The 15,098-nt window shown below is 62.1% G+C and overlaps 5 protein-coding genes across 5 annotated transcripts; 2 read left to right on the top strand and 3 right to left on the bottom strand.

Annotated features, from left to right (window-relative positions):
- Positions 1 to 25: 25 nt before the first annotated feature.
- COLE_06208 (uncharacterized protein) lies at positions 26 to 2,806 on the top strand (the record flags this gene model as incomplete). The annotated part of the gene is made up of 3 exons (XM_018426901.2): positions 26 to 244; positions 301 to 1,357; positions 1,392 to 2,806. 3 exons carry the CDS (start codon positions 26 to 28, stop codon positions 2,804 to 2,806), a joined length of 2,691 nt encoding a protein of 896 aa, XP_018276649.1.
- Positions 2,807 to 2,924: 118 nt separating this feature from the next.
- Positions 2,925 to 4,217, top strand: COLE_06207 (uncharacterized protein; the record flags this gene model as incomplete). Its single annotated transcript, XM_018420953.2, has 3 exons — positions 2,925 to 3,192; positions 3,237 to 3,443; positions 3,487 to 4,217. 3 exons carry the CDS (start codon positions 2,925 to 2,927, stop codon positions 4,215 to 4,217), a joined length of 1,206 nt encoding a protein of 401 aa, XP_018276650.1.
- A 74-nt stretch (positions 4,218 to 4,291) lies between these two features.
- COLE_06206 (uncharacterized protein) lies at positions 4,292 to 5,484 on the bottom strand (the record flags this gene model as incomplete). The annotated part of the gene is made up of 4 exons (XM_018424020.2): positions 4,292 to 4,432; positions 4,467 to 5,115; positions 5,152 to 5,207; positions 5,239 to 5,484. The coding sequence occupies 4 exons, from the start codon at positions 5,482 to 5,484 to the stop codon at positions 4,292 to 4,294; spliced, it is 1,092 nt and encodes a 363-aa protein (XP_018276651.1).
- Positions 5,485 to 6,903: 1,419 nt separating this feature from the next.
- On the bottom strand, positions 6,904 to 8,498 carry COLE_06205 (uncharacterized protein; the record flags this gene model as incomplete). The annotated part of the gene is made up of 2 exons (XM_018424021.2): positions 6,904 to 8,099; positions 8,231 to 8,498. 2 exons carry the CDS (start codon positions 8,496 to 8,498, stop codon positions 6,904 to 6,906), a joined length of 1,464 nt encoding a protein of 487 aa, XP_018276652.1.
- Positions 8,499 to 14,289: 5,791 nt separating this feature from the next.
- COLE_06204 (uncharacterized protein) lies at positions 14,290 to 15,000 on the bottom strand (the record flags this gene model as incomplete). Its single annotated transcript, XM_018420491.1, has 5 exons — positions 14,290 to 14,394; positions 14,427 to 14,677; positions 14,722 to 14,843; positions 14,879 to 14,921; positions 14,964 to 15,000. 5 exons carry the CDS (start codon positions 14,998 to 15,000, stop codon positions 14,290 to 14,292), a joined length of 558 nt encoding a protein of 185 aa, XP_018276653.1.
- Positions 15,001 to 15,098: the final 98 nt, after the last annotated feature.

Raw genomic sequence — 15,098 nt, 5'->3', positions numbered from 1 at the left:
TCTCGCGACCGCTTCACTTTGATCTATGCTGCGGGCTCTCACGCGCGCCTGCGTGGGATGTCCTGGGCCGGGTCCTGCCACTGTGCGGATGCGCGCCATCCGGTCATGGTCCACTCTGCCGAAGGCTGAGCTGGAGGACCACGACTCTCCCCCGACCCCTCGCGACTCGGTAGCCCACGATGTCGTGCGCGCTCGACGACGGGCCGCGCGTGGAGGAACGCCCTGGCGAGACATGAATGAGCATGTTAGTATCTCCGCCTTCTCTTAAGGAACTGTTCGCGACATCTCGACTGACAGCAGGACTATGCTAGGGCCGAGAAGGTGGCGGAGCTGCAGGCCGCGCGGGTGAAGCAGGCCGAGATGCACTTCAAGGAGGCTGCGGACAGGCTAGGCGAAGTCCTTCAAGCTCACCGCGGTACGCAACCCCTGCCGCCCGCGGTATCGGAAGACGCCGACGCCCTCGACCTTGCCCAGGCCGAGGTCCGAGAAGCGGTCGACGACATGTGTCACGACTTGGATGATCTTGACCTCCCACGGTTTGCCCTCCGATGGCTGACGTTTATGGAGGCAAAATGCTATTCCAGTCTAACCGAGGCGGACTGGGACGCGCTCAACCAGCGTCTAGCGGCTTCCTTGCGAGGGACTGAGCAAACGCAGTACCGCGGTGTCCTCCACGGTCATCTCGCCGACCTAGTCTACGGCGACCCTGCGCTGTTTCGGGCCGTGTGCCATTTTGCGGTCGAAGCAGCGGCGCGGCATTGCTGGCAAACGCTCCTCGAGGTTCTCTTTGAGCTGCTACGGTTCGAACACGCCGCACTCGCCAAGATCCTCTTCGAGGCGTACAAGGCGCGAGGCATCGTGGTTGATGGCATCGACATCTCTCTCGCCCCATCCCAAATTCGTGCTGAGCGTCTTGCGTCGCGCCTCAAGTCGGAGGGCATGCGGCCCCTCGTCCTTACATACGTGGCGGCACTCACCCTTCTCAACAGGTGGGATGAGTCAACGTCCTCGGTCTTCATTGGACTCGACATGGACGGCGTGATGCGGCGGTTCACCCGCCACATGGATCAGTACCAGGTTCAGCGGCGCGTTCCACGCCTAGGCGGCGATCCCAAGCTCCTCCGGCGATACCGGGACAATTGTGACAAGTTGGCCCTCATCTTCTACGCCTGGCATGCCGACGCACTGAATCTGCATATTCACCACCTCAGCGTACAGTCTCCTGGCGACACTACTGCTTTGGATAAACTTTACAACGACGTCCTCCGCGCATCGATCGGCCCGAATCGTTTCATGATTCCTGCAGAGCGCCCCAAACGCAACGCTTCCACTGTAATTCTGCCTGTCATGGTCTGGGGTTAGTTTGCAAGGCCGTCCACGCTGACACCAAGGTGCGTTTGCCTGTGCATACTCTCGCCAGCGTCGTGCCGATGTGATCATGCGTATGATCGAAGTCGACATGCCTGCGCGGTACGGCAGGGTACCTCTGACGGCTCTCGAAACGTTCGTTCCCTGCCTCGCCGTGACCGCGGGCAAAATGCCTGATCTCCGCCCGCGCATCCAGAAATACTTAGACATCGTCTGGCAGCGCATGCTAGGCATGGGCGCGGCACGTTCACCTAACGCTGTCTACAACCGACTTTCCGCTCTGCTGAGCATGGGCCAACTGGAGGGATTTCAAGCAACCGTGGCGACACTACATGCCTCCCTCCGAAATGCGGGAAACACTCTGGCAGACGTAGCAGTCGTGCCACACCTCGTCAGCTTCCATCTGCGGATGCAGCACTACGACGAGGCGCTGCGTCTTATCCAGGGGCTTGCTAGGCTCAAGGATATGGCCAGTCTTAACCTCAGGGCGGTTCGCGACCTCCTTAAGTACACGAGCTACGCCAAGTACCCGTACGAGAAGCGGCGCAAGCTTGTTGCCGAAGTGCTACGCCGCGTCGATCCAAGCCTGGTCAGCCCCGTATCCAAGGCCCTCCTGATGCGGTTTTTGCTGGACGGTGGTAATCCTGTCGAGGCCGTATGCGCGAGTCTCATCAACTCCAATGCAGCCTCACCAGGCTACTACCTGAAGGTGGTAAGGCGGCTTACGCAGCCCCGCACGTCCCGGAGAGACATTCCCCTCGTGTACCTCGAGGCAGCTGTGCACATTCTCGAGAAGCATGTGCCGACGGACAAGAGCTACGCAGGCGTCACGTACACAACTATCTGGAACACAGTGGTGAAAGCAATCAGCATGTCGCACGCCACGGAGGGCGAGCGCTCCGAGCTCGTCCAGCGCGCCTTCGACTGCTTCCCCGCTACACGCGAGACGCAACGCGGCCACACGCTCGCACTTATGCGCTCCGTGATAATGGACAGTCTGTGGCGTGATGACCCATTCCCAGCCCTCGCAGCCCACTGGTGGCGCAAGCTCTATGCCATGGACGCTGGCATGCACTACCTCCCCGAGGTGGAGGTTGCGGTCAGCGGCTTCGTGCAGGCCGGGCTCATCGAGCCCGCGATGCAGGTTGTCGAGATGTGCTGTCGCATGAGCACGCAGCACGGCAAGTTGCGCAGCGTGCTGGCCGAGCGCGCAGAGTGGACATGCCCTGCGTTTGAGGAGGTGTTGTACCGCGAAGGCATTACAGAACGGAACGGCGAAGTCGTCCCCCACCTCCCGCGCTTTGGCGTCGATTATGGCGCAACGGGATGGCAGGACAGCCCATGGAGCCCTGAGGTGCGCGAAGAGTTCGACGAGGAGGCCGCAGAGGCTGAGATGGGAGTGGGTGAAGAGCTGGAGGAGCTGGAGGACGTAGATTAGGGATGATTTGCATTCTATCTTGGACCCAACCCGGGTTTATTCTAAACCGGCCCGGCCCACCGGCCCGGTGTCGGGTGTCACCATCTCGTTTCATCGAACTGCACACCATCCATCGTCCATGTCCAACCACCCCTCTGCGCCAGAGGAAGTCATTCCACCCTTCGACCTCCCCCCTATGGGGGAGGATGATGCGGTATCTCCCGCCGAAATGCTTCCCCCACCTGTCCCCAACCCCGCCTTGCCGGACGTCACCCTCCCGCGCCTGGTGCTCGGATGTGCGCCCTTCGGGTACGGCGTATACACGGACAAGGACGCGGTGCGCACGTCGATGCCTGTGAGGATTGTGCGTGCGGCCCTGCGCGCAGGCATGTGCGCGTTTGACACTGGTGAGTTGCCCGTCTGAGCTCTCACTCTGCCCACCTAACCCCAGCTCCCCACTACCACCCATCCGAGATCATTCTGGGGCACGCGCTCGCCGCGCTGCGCGACGAGTTCCCGCGCTCGTCATACGCCATCATCACCAAGGCGGGCAAGTACGGCCCGACAGTCAAGGACCACGACTACGCGCCCGAGACGATCAAGGCGAGCGTTGAGCGCAGCCTGCGGCGACTGCAGACAGACTATCTCGACGTGGTGTGTGCGTACTCCTCCTCCATTCACCCTCCTCTCTCTAATGGTAGACCTGCACGACGTCGAATTCGTCGCGGACGCACCGCCGGCGCAAGGCACACACCTGGACGCACTAACGAACCCCGCGGCCTTCCACTTGACCGACCCGACGCCGCTCGGCGCCGGCGACGAGAGGGTCCTCGCCGCCCTCGGCGCGCTGCGCGACCTCGAAGCCGCGGGCAAAGTCCGGCGTATCGGCATCGCAGGCTATCCGCTCCCGACGCTGCTGCGGCTCTGCCGCCTCGCCCAGGCGGCGGGGCTCCCCGTCGATGTCGTGCAGAGCTACGCGCATCACACGTTGCAGTGCTCGACGCTGCCAGCGTTCCTGGCTGCGTTCGAGGACGCGGGCGTCGCGCAGGTCCTCAACGCCGCGCCGCTCGCGATGGGCATTCTCACCGCTGGCGGGGGGCCGGACTGGCATCCCGCGAAGTACATCCCCGACGTGTATCCCGCCACGCGCGAGGCTGTGGACGTGGCAAAGCAGAGGGGGACGAGCATCGAGCAAGTCGCGTGCAATCTCGCATACCGGCCGCTCCTGCTTGGCAGCGGCGGTGTCGTGCCCTGCGTTATTGGGTGTACAGATCTCGCGCAGCTCCATGTCACTCTCCGCGCGTTTGCGGCGGCAAACAACGGCGACGTGGAGGAGAAGGTGATGGAAACCGAGCGCGTGCTGGTCGAGTTGTTCAAGTCGCGGGGTGTGCATAACGTCAGCTGGCAGAGTCCTGCGCCTAAGGACATGTAGCATGCATAGGGTGGTATTTTGTCTAGTATTGTCTTCCTGCGGCTATGACAGCGAAATGTGACAGCCCGCTTGCTCTACTCCTCGCGCGTCGGCGCGCGCAGCTGGGCCTGTAGCCCGGCCCGAGTCCCGCGCACCGTCGTCCAGATGTACTTGAAGACCGTCTCCATCGGCGTGAACTGCCCCACGAGCTGCTTGTACGCGTTGTACGCTGGGTACTGGCGTCAGCCGGCTGCTGAGGAGCAAACTCACCCTGTGGCTCGTGATCCACTCGGTCAGCGTAGTCGAGGCAAGGAAAAGGAGGCTGAGCATGAAAGGTGGGAGGAGGCATGTGCCCACGCGCGGCGCGACCGGCCCCGCCCCGAGGCCCAATAGGCCCTGTGCGAGCCAGAAGCTCTGCTCGCCGGTGAAGTTGGCGTGTCGCATGACGGCGTGGATGCCCTTCGTGGGGAAGCCGGGGAAAAACTCGGCGGGCACCTCGGCGGGCTGGGGCACGCCCGTGTCCTCGGGTCGCGGAGTGCCTTTGGCCTTGATGGCGGCATGCTTGGCCTCCTGGTACTCGTACATCGCGTCGTCCGTCTTCTTCTGCATCAACACGGCGCCGAGGGCGAGGAGCGCGGCGATGGCGTCGCCGGCGTGGAGAACCGGCGTGTCGAGAGGGATGTTGTGCTTGAGAGCCGTGGACCAGAGGGGGCGGAAGAAGTTGAGCGTGACGTGCCAGTCTGGGAAGGGGCCGGTGGAGAGCTGCGAAGGAGGCAGGAGCATGGCAGCGATGGGGAAGGACAGCGTCAAGAGGAGGAGAGGCTGGGCGACGACAACGGCAAAGATGTGCACCACAATCTCGAAGAACCACTTGGGCACGAGGCGGCGGACAATCGGGTAGCGGTAGTCTTCCATGTGTCTGGTGTGAGTCTGACTGGAAGAGAGGAGAGCTCACCGGTCATAGAATCCGCGGCGTGCGGAGTGGTGGGTTAAGCGTGCGCACCAGACGAACTGAGTGAGTTTAGCTTGATGGATTACGCACCTGGATGAGGATGGCGAGGGCGACGCGAGGCAAGCTAGCCACGAGCGGGCCGCGCGCCCAGCTCCCGACAAGAATGGAGCAGAGTACTGGCCATGTCGTGTAGATGCGGTCTACGGACGAGACGTTTCCCGTGATGTGGTTGGCGATGTAGCACGCTGGGATGCAGAGGGCAGTGAGGAAGCTTGGGAGGGCGAGCGGGTCACCTCCGAGCGGAAGGCTGGGGCGGAGGCCGAGGGGAATCTGCATCGTGCAGGTCAGCTGGTGAGTAAGAGTGAGAGACGAGGATGAAGAAGGCGAAGGCGATGGAGATGACGTTGGAGTCGAGGTGTAAGCTGGTGGCTGCGGAGGAGACTGCGGCAGAGATGAGCAGTACAGTCGTGGCAGGGGGAGGTGGTGGAGTGATATGACGTATACTCAGTAGAACGCCGAACCAAACATGATGGTAAGGCCTTGCCTTGGGTGGCTGATTGCCGACATCGTCCCATCCTGCGTAGTCAGTCACCCGCCGCGTGCTGTCGATATTGTGCAATACGCAGGCTGACTCTGATCTCAGGCAAAGATGACGAGAGAAAACGCGGCGTACTTCCAACTCCGTTCCTGTAAGTGGGGATTACAAATCTATCCAGCTCCCATGAACTGCCAACAAGTCCCCTCCCACCTGTCCGCTTTCGTTCTCCGATCCGAGCACATGCGTGCAAATTCTTTGATCAATGCGACTACGACCATGCGCTCAAATGACATGGGCTCGCTTTCGGACGGAGTATGGTTATTCCGACGCGTTCTTGGAGCAGCGCCTCTGCCACGGCAAGTCGATCGAAAACCCAATAAACCCAATTTGCCACCCAGGGGTGCGGGAGCATGACCGCCGTACCGCCGGCCGACCGAGACCCAGGCCAGTCCCGCATCAGCGTTTCCGCTTCGGGCTGTGCTCGCCTCTGCAGTCTCGAGAGCGAGGCGCCGCCGACGTCCGCCAAGCCCACTGTGCACGCCTCTAGCTGGCAAGTGAATGCGCGGCGTACGTTACATCTTGTGCCCCGCGCTGTGCGCCGTGGCATAATACCTGCATTTCAGAGCACGGAGAGCTGGACGCTGCTTTGGGCGCTCGAGAGGGGCGAGCGTTACCCGTGCAGCTTGAGCTTAGGCTCCCGTCCCGATCGAGCGCCCGAGCTACCATCATCTTGCATCACCACGGACGAATGGGGGCGCGCTCTCGCTAGAACGGCTAGAACGGCTTCAAGAGAACATGGTTTCAAGGTTGCACTGCGTGACAGGCACCGCCATGCCGAGCGTTGCGTACTAGCACTTATTATACCGCTCCGTCCGCCACGCCGCCACACCGCCACATTCAGAACACGCGCCTGCGACTGAAAACGATCGCCGGGCGATCGCACGATCGCGCCGCACCTAACTTTAGAATTGGAAACATGATCGCCCAATGCATACTAGTGATGTGGCAGTGTAGTGTGACAGAAATCGGTCTAGGTCTAACAAGTCTACGCCTCGTCCATGGCGTCGTCGCGCCGCGGGAAGCTGAAATCACGGAACATGAGAGCATACGGGTCCTCGCTCTCGTCGTAGGGAGCACCGAAAATACCCGGCAGCTCGGTAGGACGGGGAGGGGGGTATCGTTGGAAGTTTTGCGAGTCGCCTGTGTGTCAGCTTTGCTTAGATGGAGGAGAGCAACTCACTCATGCTGCCTACTCTTGGAACGATCGGGGCGCCAATCTCCTTGCGCTCGAGAGATCCCCAGTCGACTCCCTGGAACCAAGGGTGGTTCATAACGTCGCGCGCACCGCCGCGCAAGTTGCCCAACCGTTTTGTTCGGTCGGCCGTGAGGAGGCCCCGGATGAAGTCCTTGGCGTAGGGGTCAATGTGGGAGGGGAAGGAGACTTCGTTGCGAAGGATCTTCTCGTAGATCCCGAGCGGGTGGTCGTCGAAGAAGGGAGGGTAGCCAGCGAGCATCTCGAAGGCAAGGATACCAAGAGCCCACCAGTCAACTGCCTTGCCGTGGCCTTGCGACAGCACAATCTCTGGTGCAAGATATTCTGGTGTGCCACACAGCGTGAAGGTGCGATCCTCGACTACCTTGGCAAACCCAAAGTCTGCGATGCGCAGGTACCCACTGCGGTCGAGGAGCAGGTTCTCAGGTTTCAGATCACGGTAGATGATGTTCTTTGAGTGGAGGTAGTCGATCGCAAGCACGATCGACGCGAGGTAGAAGCGCGTAACGTCGGGCGAGAAGCGGCCCGCGCGGCGCAAGTGCGAGAAAAGTTCACCACCAGGGACGTACGTGAGCAGCATGTAGACGTTCAGGTTGTCCTGGTACGTCGCGTGCAGCTCGACGATGAATGGATGCCGGACCTTTTCGAGGATGCGCCGTTCAGAGTTCATGTGCTCGACCTGCTTGAGACGCACAATCTCGCTCTTGCGCAGCACCTTCATGGCGAAGTGGGGAAGCTGCCCGTCGGCGTGTTGCGTTGTGACAGGTGATGGCGCCTGCGGGTCTGCGGGCTGGTAGAGGTTGGGAAAGATGGGGTGATAGGATGTTGGGCGATAGGATGGTCTCTGGCGAACGAGAAGGACGCGTCCGAAGGTGCCGGTGCCGAGGGTCTCGACGACCTCCCAGTCTGCAAGCCCTACGCGCCCGCTGCTGGGGTGAGCCTGTTGCCCATGAGGGTAGGCGGCGGACGGTCTTTGGCCAAAGCGGCCCTGCCACTGCTGTGCTGACGACGGGGATCCCTCCATGACGTTCTCCATCCCGCCCCATGCCGACGACGCCTCCCAAGCGGAAGGAGGCGTTGACATGAGTGACGCTGGGGGTGAGAGCGGTGCTGCTTGTCCTGGCGGAAGGGGCACGTAGTCTGTTGTGCGTAGGTGAAGGATGTGGAACGAGTAAGGGGATGGGGTTCGAAGCAGGAGCGTCAGTCCCGTGCATAGCGGTGGTTTGAGCCTTGCGAGACGGATCTGCGCGACGGTATGGCTGATGACTCACGCGTCTGGATTGCTGGAAGCGGGTGAGCGCCTTGTTGAGGATGGAGGCGCTGCTGATGCTGCTGCTGATGCTGCTGCTGATGCGGCTGGTGTTGCAGGTGCTGGTGCTGCTGTTGTGGCGGCCGGAATGTGGGCTGCGCGCCGAGGGGCGGCGGAGCCATCTTGTTGCTCGCGTTACTCGGCGCAGGCGGAGCCATCATCGCTGCTCGCTCGTGGGGGAGGAGCATTGACATGGGGTCGAACTTGAACTTGCTCTTGGGAGGTTCCATGGTGGCGACCGGAGGCTATCTGCTGGATGCGCGCGCCAGGGCGGAGAGGGGGCCGACGTACGGCGTACGAAGGCGTTGCAGGCCGCAGAGGGCCGCGTGGAGAGGTTGAGAGGGGGGAGTAGGGAGCGTCGACCAAGGAGGACAGTGAATGAACGAGTGAAAGAGAGTGAGAGGGAGATGGAGAACAATGTCGAGTGGATGAGGACGAGACGAGAAGAGAGCTGTGCTTGCCGATCCGCAGGCCGCTCAATCGACCAAGGGACGCCGATCCAATTTTGGTGCCGCCGACTTGGAAACAATCAACCTTTCACCAGGTAAAGGAGTTGTTGTTCGCTCGTCGCTGTCTGTAACGGCTGCGCGGGATGAGGGAGTGTCGATCAAACAAATGCTGCGAGCGAGTGTTGTGGTGTAGGGTGTAGTCTACGTGTTCTGCAGACCGAGGAGATGCAAGGGAGGTATGAATACGACGCAGAATATTGGCAGAGAAGGGGCGGTGAGAGGGGTGTCTCGGATGCCTGATTCTGCCGGGCTTCCGGGGTCAAGGTTAGGAGGATGAGGTGAGCTAGAGTGGGGTAGGCCCCTAAGAATCAGGTTGTGGGTATTGCATGTTGTGGGCACTGGACCCGAGACAGAGTAATTGAGAAACAATCTTGGCCCTCGGTCCTCCCTCCGCCCCGTCACCGTCACTCCCTCTCTCCAGCTGAAAGGGAATGCATCGAAGGGGCAAGCGGGGCGGGGGGCGTGTCCAAAGTAAGGCAAAAAAGCTAGTAAGGCACACGACCAGAAGACGAGGAGGAGGAGAACGCGAGAGAGGTTATTACAGAAGAGGGCAAGCCGCCCCTTATTTAGCTAAACCTCTGCTCTCATGACTCTCACTCTTCCATCAGGCCATCAGTAGTCGCTGTTGGCCGCGCCAACGCTCTGTTCCTTTCCAGGAATTCTTCCTCGGAAAAGCTGGCAATCTCTGCGAGCTCAACCTACTGGGCACCATCCTCTGCGCCCACTCATCATGCGCAGTCAAGAACCCTCCGTTACTTCAGAGTTGACGAAAGCCAAGCCGCTATGGTAAAGCTACCAACCGGCGCAGCCATGGTAGCCCTAGCGCCACTGCGCCACGTCTCGCCAGCCACGTCCTCTGTAAAATGCCCGGGGTGGGTTGTCCCTTGGTTCCCCTCGACGCCTCTCGACTCGGGGCGGTCACCTCCCAGGCATTCAGCCGTTCTCGAGCCCTGTCTAGCGTCCCCCTGGCATGCCTCGTACGAATAAACCCTCAACGTGCCAACAGTATCGACAGCAACGAGCAGCGTTCGGGCGCTTCTGCGCTGTCTTTGGCTGTGAAGCCGTGAGCGCTCACACTCACTTCCCGGTGGCAGCGCCAGCGAAGAAACCCAGGCACACCTTTACGTACTCGGCCCGCACAATCCCTCAATTGTTCGAGGCCTCCGAGGTCTGCACTATTAAGACACGAGCGCCTTCTGACACAATACGCGTCGACCCTGGGAGTGTACTGAAGCCCAGGCGCGCCTGGACGCAGACTTCATCGACTTGGTCGGCCATAGATGTACTCGGGCATACCACCATACCGGCTTAAGCGCCCCGCCTTGGGCGAAACCACGTTACCCCGCTCCGGTTTCTGTCCCGTGTTGGCGCTTGTTGCCGCACTATATGTGGCGCAGTGGCGGTGGTGAAGAATTGCAGTGCGGTCTCCGTGGCGCGCGCTGTGTTGCTGCAGGATCGCAGGAGGAGGAGGGCGCTCCTTTGTGCCCTCGAACACTCCCTCTAGAATCACTGGCGCTGGTGACATTCTATTGTTTCAAATATTCAGATATTACGTGGAGCGCTGAACAAGCGTTGCAGGGGTCGTGGCATGCGCGACTCATGCTGACGCGTACGACTCGATTGAGTAACGTACACCTCCCCCAAGTTCCCCGGGAAATTGAGGGAGATGGAGGGGAAATAGCAGACTCAAAGTTTGCGCGTGGGGAAAGTATGGATGAGTGACATGTGCAATGAAAAGCACACCGTGGGAGAGCTGGACTCGCGACGATCGCGTGGAGATTGGCGTGGCAATCTGAGTGATACGGATCGGCGGTGATCGGCGTGTGGCTCGTCTTGACGTCACAATTCATGTCGGCCTGTCGGGCTGTCGGCCATTCGCTCTGCCGGCCGGATGGGAGCCTGAGACTTGGGACAATGAGAGAGCGATGAGAGAGTGGGCAGCTGCTGTGGCCGTGGCCGTAGCTGCCTGCGTTAAAGTTGCCTTGGGCCTGGAGATTGCAGATTGGGCTGGACACAGGTAGAGGTGGCGGGCAACATGCCATGACAACGAGAATACGCTATCCGGCATCTCATCTTGTCATTCATCCATTCACCATGAGCCCGAGACAACCATCCAACTCGACATTCTTCTCGGGCGGCTCTCCCAAGGTGCCCCGCTTCGGCTCCTCTCCGGCATCCAAGAATCGCCCCTTCACACCAGGGAGCACACGCGATGACCTCGCACAGAAGCGTGCCGCCGAAGCAGCAAGACAAGCGCAGAGCCTAGGCAGGAGCACCCTCGCCGGCTCTCCTCTTGCTGGCAGCGGTCTCCGGCCTCCCGAGGAGGAGCCACGCACGAGCTTCAGCGACGATATGGGTCGTGCGTTCGACGACATCGGCTTGGCCGCCAGCAAGCCGCTCCCACCCAGCGAGCCGCCCACACCAGCGAAGCCGCATGTAACTCCTGAGGCCTCGAATGGAGCCCGTCGGGCCGCAGCCGACGCTGATGCGCCACCGCCGGGCACCGCTATGCTCGGTGCGCGTCCCCCTGCTGAGCAGAAATCAGGCGAAAGGGGATCTGGACAACTGCCTGTTCCCCCCACCGACGCTCCTCCCACCGCTCGTCAGGTCAGCAATCCCGTCAAAGATGTGACCACCGCCGACCTCGATGGCGTTCCCGTTTTCTTCATAGACGGTGGTCTCGAAGGTGGCCTTCCAGACGAACACGGTGTCGTTTCAATCAAGGCGCAGCCCGACACGCGAAGCGTCCCCCTAAGCCCCTCTCATGCCAGCCAGCGCGCTTCTGTACAGCCAGATGAGACCTCCTCGACTCCTCGCGACGGCCAGCAGCCACTAGGAGCGCACCAAGCCGCTTTCCAGCATTCTCCAACCGCGCAGCGATCCACGCCCATTCCCACGTTCCCTCCGGGCGTGCAAGGTGCTATGGGAGACCACACCGCCCCAGAAGGGATATACACAGCCCAGCAGCTGTCCCCTTCCGCTGAGGAGACCCACACGTCTCGCGAAGCCCACGATCTGTCCGCCTCCGCCCCAGCCAAACTGGCTGACCGCGCTGAGCGGCGCACGTTCGGCCAGCCGGCAAGCAGCGACCCGACGTCACCTCATTCCTTCACCTCGGGTACAACCCCTGTTGCCCCGACCTCCCCCAACGCCCCGAGCGCCCAAGGCGACCGGGGCGGATACGACCCGCACATCTATGGTGCCGCGGGCGCTATGGGCGCCGCTGGAGTGGCAGGCGCGGCCGCCGCTATGCTGTCCAGTAAGCTGCAGGGCGACGTGCCGGACACACAGGAGATACAGAACCACGACGTCCACCACAACGAAGAGGCGGGGCGTGGCGAGGCGCAGAACTCGGCCACCACAGCGGATCTCGCTGTGCCAGACAGGCGCAATCTCACTGCCGAAGCGCCCGCCGAGGCACCCACAATCATCCCCGCCTCGCCCCCCTATGACGGTGTTGCTGGCACTGCCCATGACGCGCAATCCAGTACCGCCCGCCAGGGCCCCGATGCCCCTATTATCACGCCCCAGCGCAGCCATACGGCGGAGATGGCAGCCGGCATGGCAGCCGGCACGGCTGGGGGCGCCGCTAGCGTCGCCATCCCGGACGCTACGGTCGCCTCATATCCCGAGAGACCCTCTCGGCCGCGTGCCATGTCCTCAGTCTCCGCGGTCCCCGACGACCTCGACCCGGACTGCCTTCCCGATCTCACCACTGCGGAACCTCCTATTTCCCCTCCCCCGCGCGAGATGGCAGCTTCCCCCGCCTCTGTCCCAGACGACTACGACGCATGCGTTCCCCCTCAGCACTTGCAGCACACCAACTCCATGGACCATGTTCCGCGGACACCGGAGGCGGGTGCGCGGAGAGACGACGCCACGGACGGCCACGGCCACGAGAGCACGAGAGACCAAGTGGCGCCGGAGCACGACGACACGCCCGTCGCGGTGAACATGGAGCAGATGCGGGATGAGCCCGCCTCTCACTCCTTCCCCGAAGGCACCGAAACCGCGGCGCAGCACTCCGCCCCGGCTCTTGCTGGCGGGCTGGCTGGCGCAGGCCTTGCCCTCGGCACTGGCTCGAGCCAGATGCCCGAGGAACGCTCGATGTCCGCCGCGTCCATGGTGGCGATCAAGGACGGGCGGACGGGCGTGCCGGGCGCCGTGCGCACGAGCAACCTCGTATGCGAGCCGGCGCCGAAGACCGGCGAAACCTTCATGACGGGGGCGAGCGCGACGCCGTCCGAGGTCTCGCTCGTGGGCGACACGCGGCGCGGGCACGAGGCCGCCGAGTCCACCGCGAGCATCACGGCCATCAGAGGCGGGAACGAGGGCGCACCCCCCAGCCCGCCCGGCAAGTCGCCGCTCTCGGCCAGCCGCACGATGGACGATATGCTGGACGAGGCGGAGCCGGCTCGCCTCGCGGGCGCGGGTGGGGCGGGCGCGCTCGTGGCCGCTGGCGCGGTGGCGCGCGACACGCCGGAGGACCGCCGACACGGCGATAGTGCCGAGGCTTTGCGTGCGTCGCAGCTGCACTCGACAGAGGCCCATGGCACCCAGCATGTCGAACCCAGGAGCGAGCATAGGGAGGCGCGCGAGATCCACTCCCCCACGCCGAGAGTCGATGACTGGCACACGGCAACTACGTCGACACCGGCAAACGAGGTGTCGGCGACTGAAGCAGACAACCGGCTGGTGGGCGAGGCTACGCCTGCGCCTGGCGACTATATGGCCGCGGGGAGCGGCGAAACATCCGCGACAACGCCCCATGCGCCCGGCGCGTTCCCGGTGGACCCGCCCAGCGTGCCCGCGGAGCCGGTGACGCATGATGCGGCGCCGCTGCACACGGAGACTCACGCGGATAGCCTACGGGAGCGGGTTCATCAAGAAGAGGCTACGGAGACGCCTGTGGCCGAATCGTCTACGATGGCGGCTCAGCCTGCGACCGCGACCACTTTCTCAATGGAAACACCGACCCCGTTGGGGTCGGGGGCTGCAGTGGCTGGCGGTGCCGCTGCCGCTGGAGCTGCGGCGGGCGGAGTGGCGTTTGCCGCTGGCAAGGCCGGCGCGAGCACAGACACAAACACGAACACCGCAGCCGCAGTTAGAACCAACGGCACCGAAGCGGCCCGCGCCACCGAGCGCAGGCAAGTCCCCGCAGAGAGCTCCAGCAAACCCGCGGCTGGAGCAGGACATAGCCGCACAAATAGCAAGAGCAGTGCGGGGAGCTTGCGCAAGGTCGGGTTCATGAGCAAGCTCAAGGGCGAGTTCAAGGTGTTGAGCGGCAAGTTGAAACACGACGACAAGATGGTCGCGGAGGGCGTGCGCATGAAGCAGGGGCAGTGAGATAATGAACGGAATGCTATGTACAAGTAACAGGTTGATATGACACTTTCATGCCGGTTGGTCGCCGGCTGTGCTATGGGGAGCACCAGGAGAGCACGCAGCACGCTGCTCTCAGTAATACCATCTTGAGAGAGCCCTGCTGTCAGATGTAGTTGAGGCTGTTTACTCACCCCGGAACGGCTGCGACAACGTCATCGCCGGAAGCCAGTGCCGCCTCGTACTCTTCCCTCACACTGAGGAAGATGTCCATCGTGGCGCGTGCGTCTTCGAGCTGCCATCAGTCGCTGCCGTGGAGGGACTCACAGGACAGTGGGAACCACACTGTATCTTGCGACCGAGCACCTCCAGTGCGACTCGGCGAAGAGCGGGATACTGTCCCTCGTGGTGGACATTGCACCGCTCACGCAGTGGATAGTACAACGCGGTATCGCGCATCTCCTCGTAAACGTGCCGGTGCTGCAGGATCGCGAGGTCGTTGAACAGCGCGTGACCGACAACGATCTTGTCGGCAAGAAGCTCCCTCACGCACGCTTGGACGATCTCGAAGGATGGTGCTGAGGTCAGCTCGAATCTAGCTGTGGTGCGGAAGCCGACCCACCGCCGTGCAAGTCACTCTTCGTTATGCCGGTTATATCGGTGTGGTAGTTTGTCACGTCTTCTGGATGGACAAAGACGAAGGAGTGGTACACTTCGGCGCCGGTGTAGTCGACGACCGCGATGCTAGAGTCAGCCGGATGACAGTAGCCTGGTGGTACCGAGCAAGTGCCAACTGTGAGCGGCACTGCACCATCTCGCAGTCTGGTTTATGTCAGTGAGCCCAAGTGTGCAGGGGGATCATACCGAGAGCGACGTAACGACTGAGCGGTATCACAGCCATGTTCAAGAAAGATGTAGATCCGAAGAAGATGGATGCGTCTGTGTTTTTATAAGTGTGGTCGGTGTTGATCGCTGATCATCTGGTGGACATGGCCGGTG

Source organism: Cutaneotrichosporon oleaginosum, assembly GCF_008065305.1.
Source record: "Cutaneotrichosporon oleaginosum strain ATCC 20508 chromosome Unknown ATCC20508_contig05, whole genome shotgun sequence".
Taxonomy (NCBI): Eukaryota; Fungi; Basidiomycota; class Tremellomycetes; order Trichosporonales; family Trichosporonaceae; genus Cutaneotrichosporon; species Cutaneotrichosporon oleaginosum.
The sequence above is the reverse complement of the archived record's forward strand: the minus strand, read 5'-3'. Positions and strand labels throughout refer to the sequence as shown.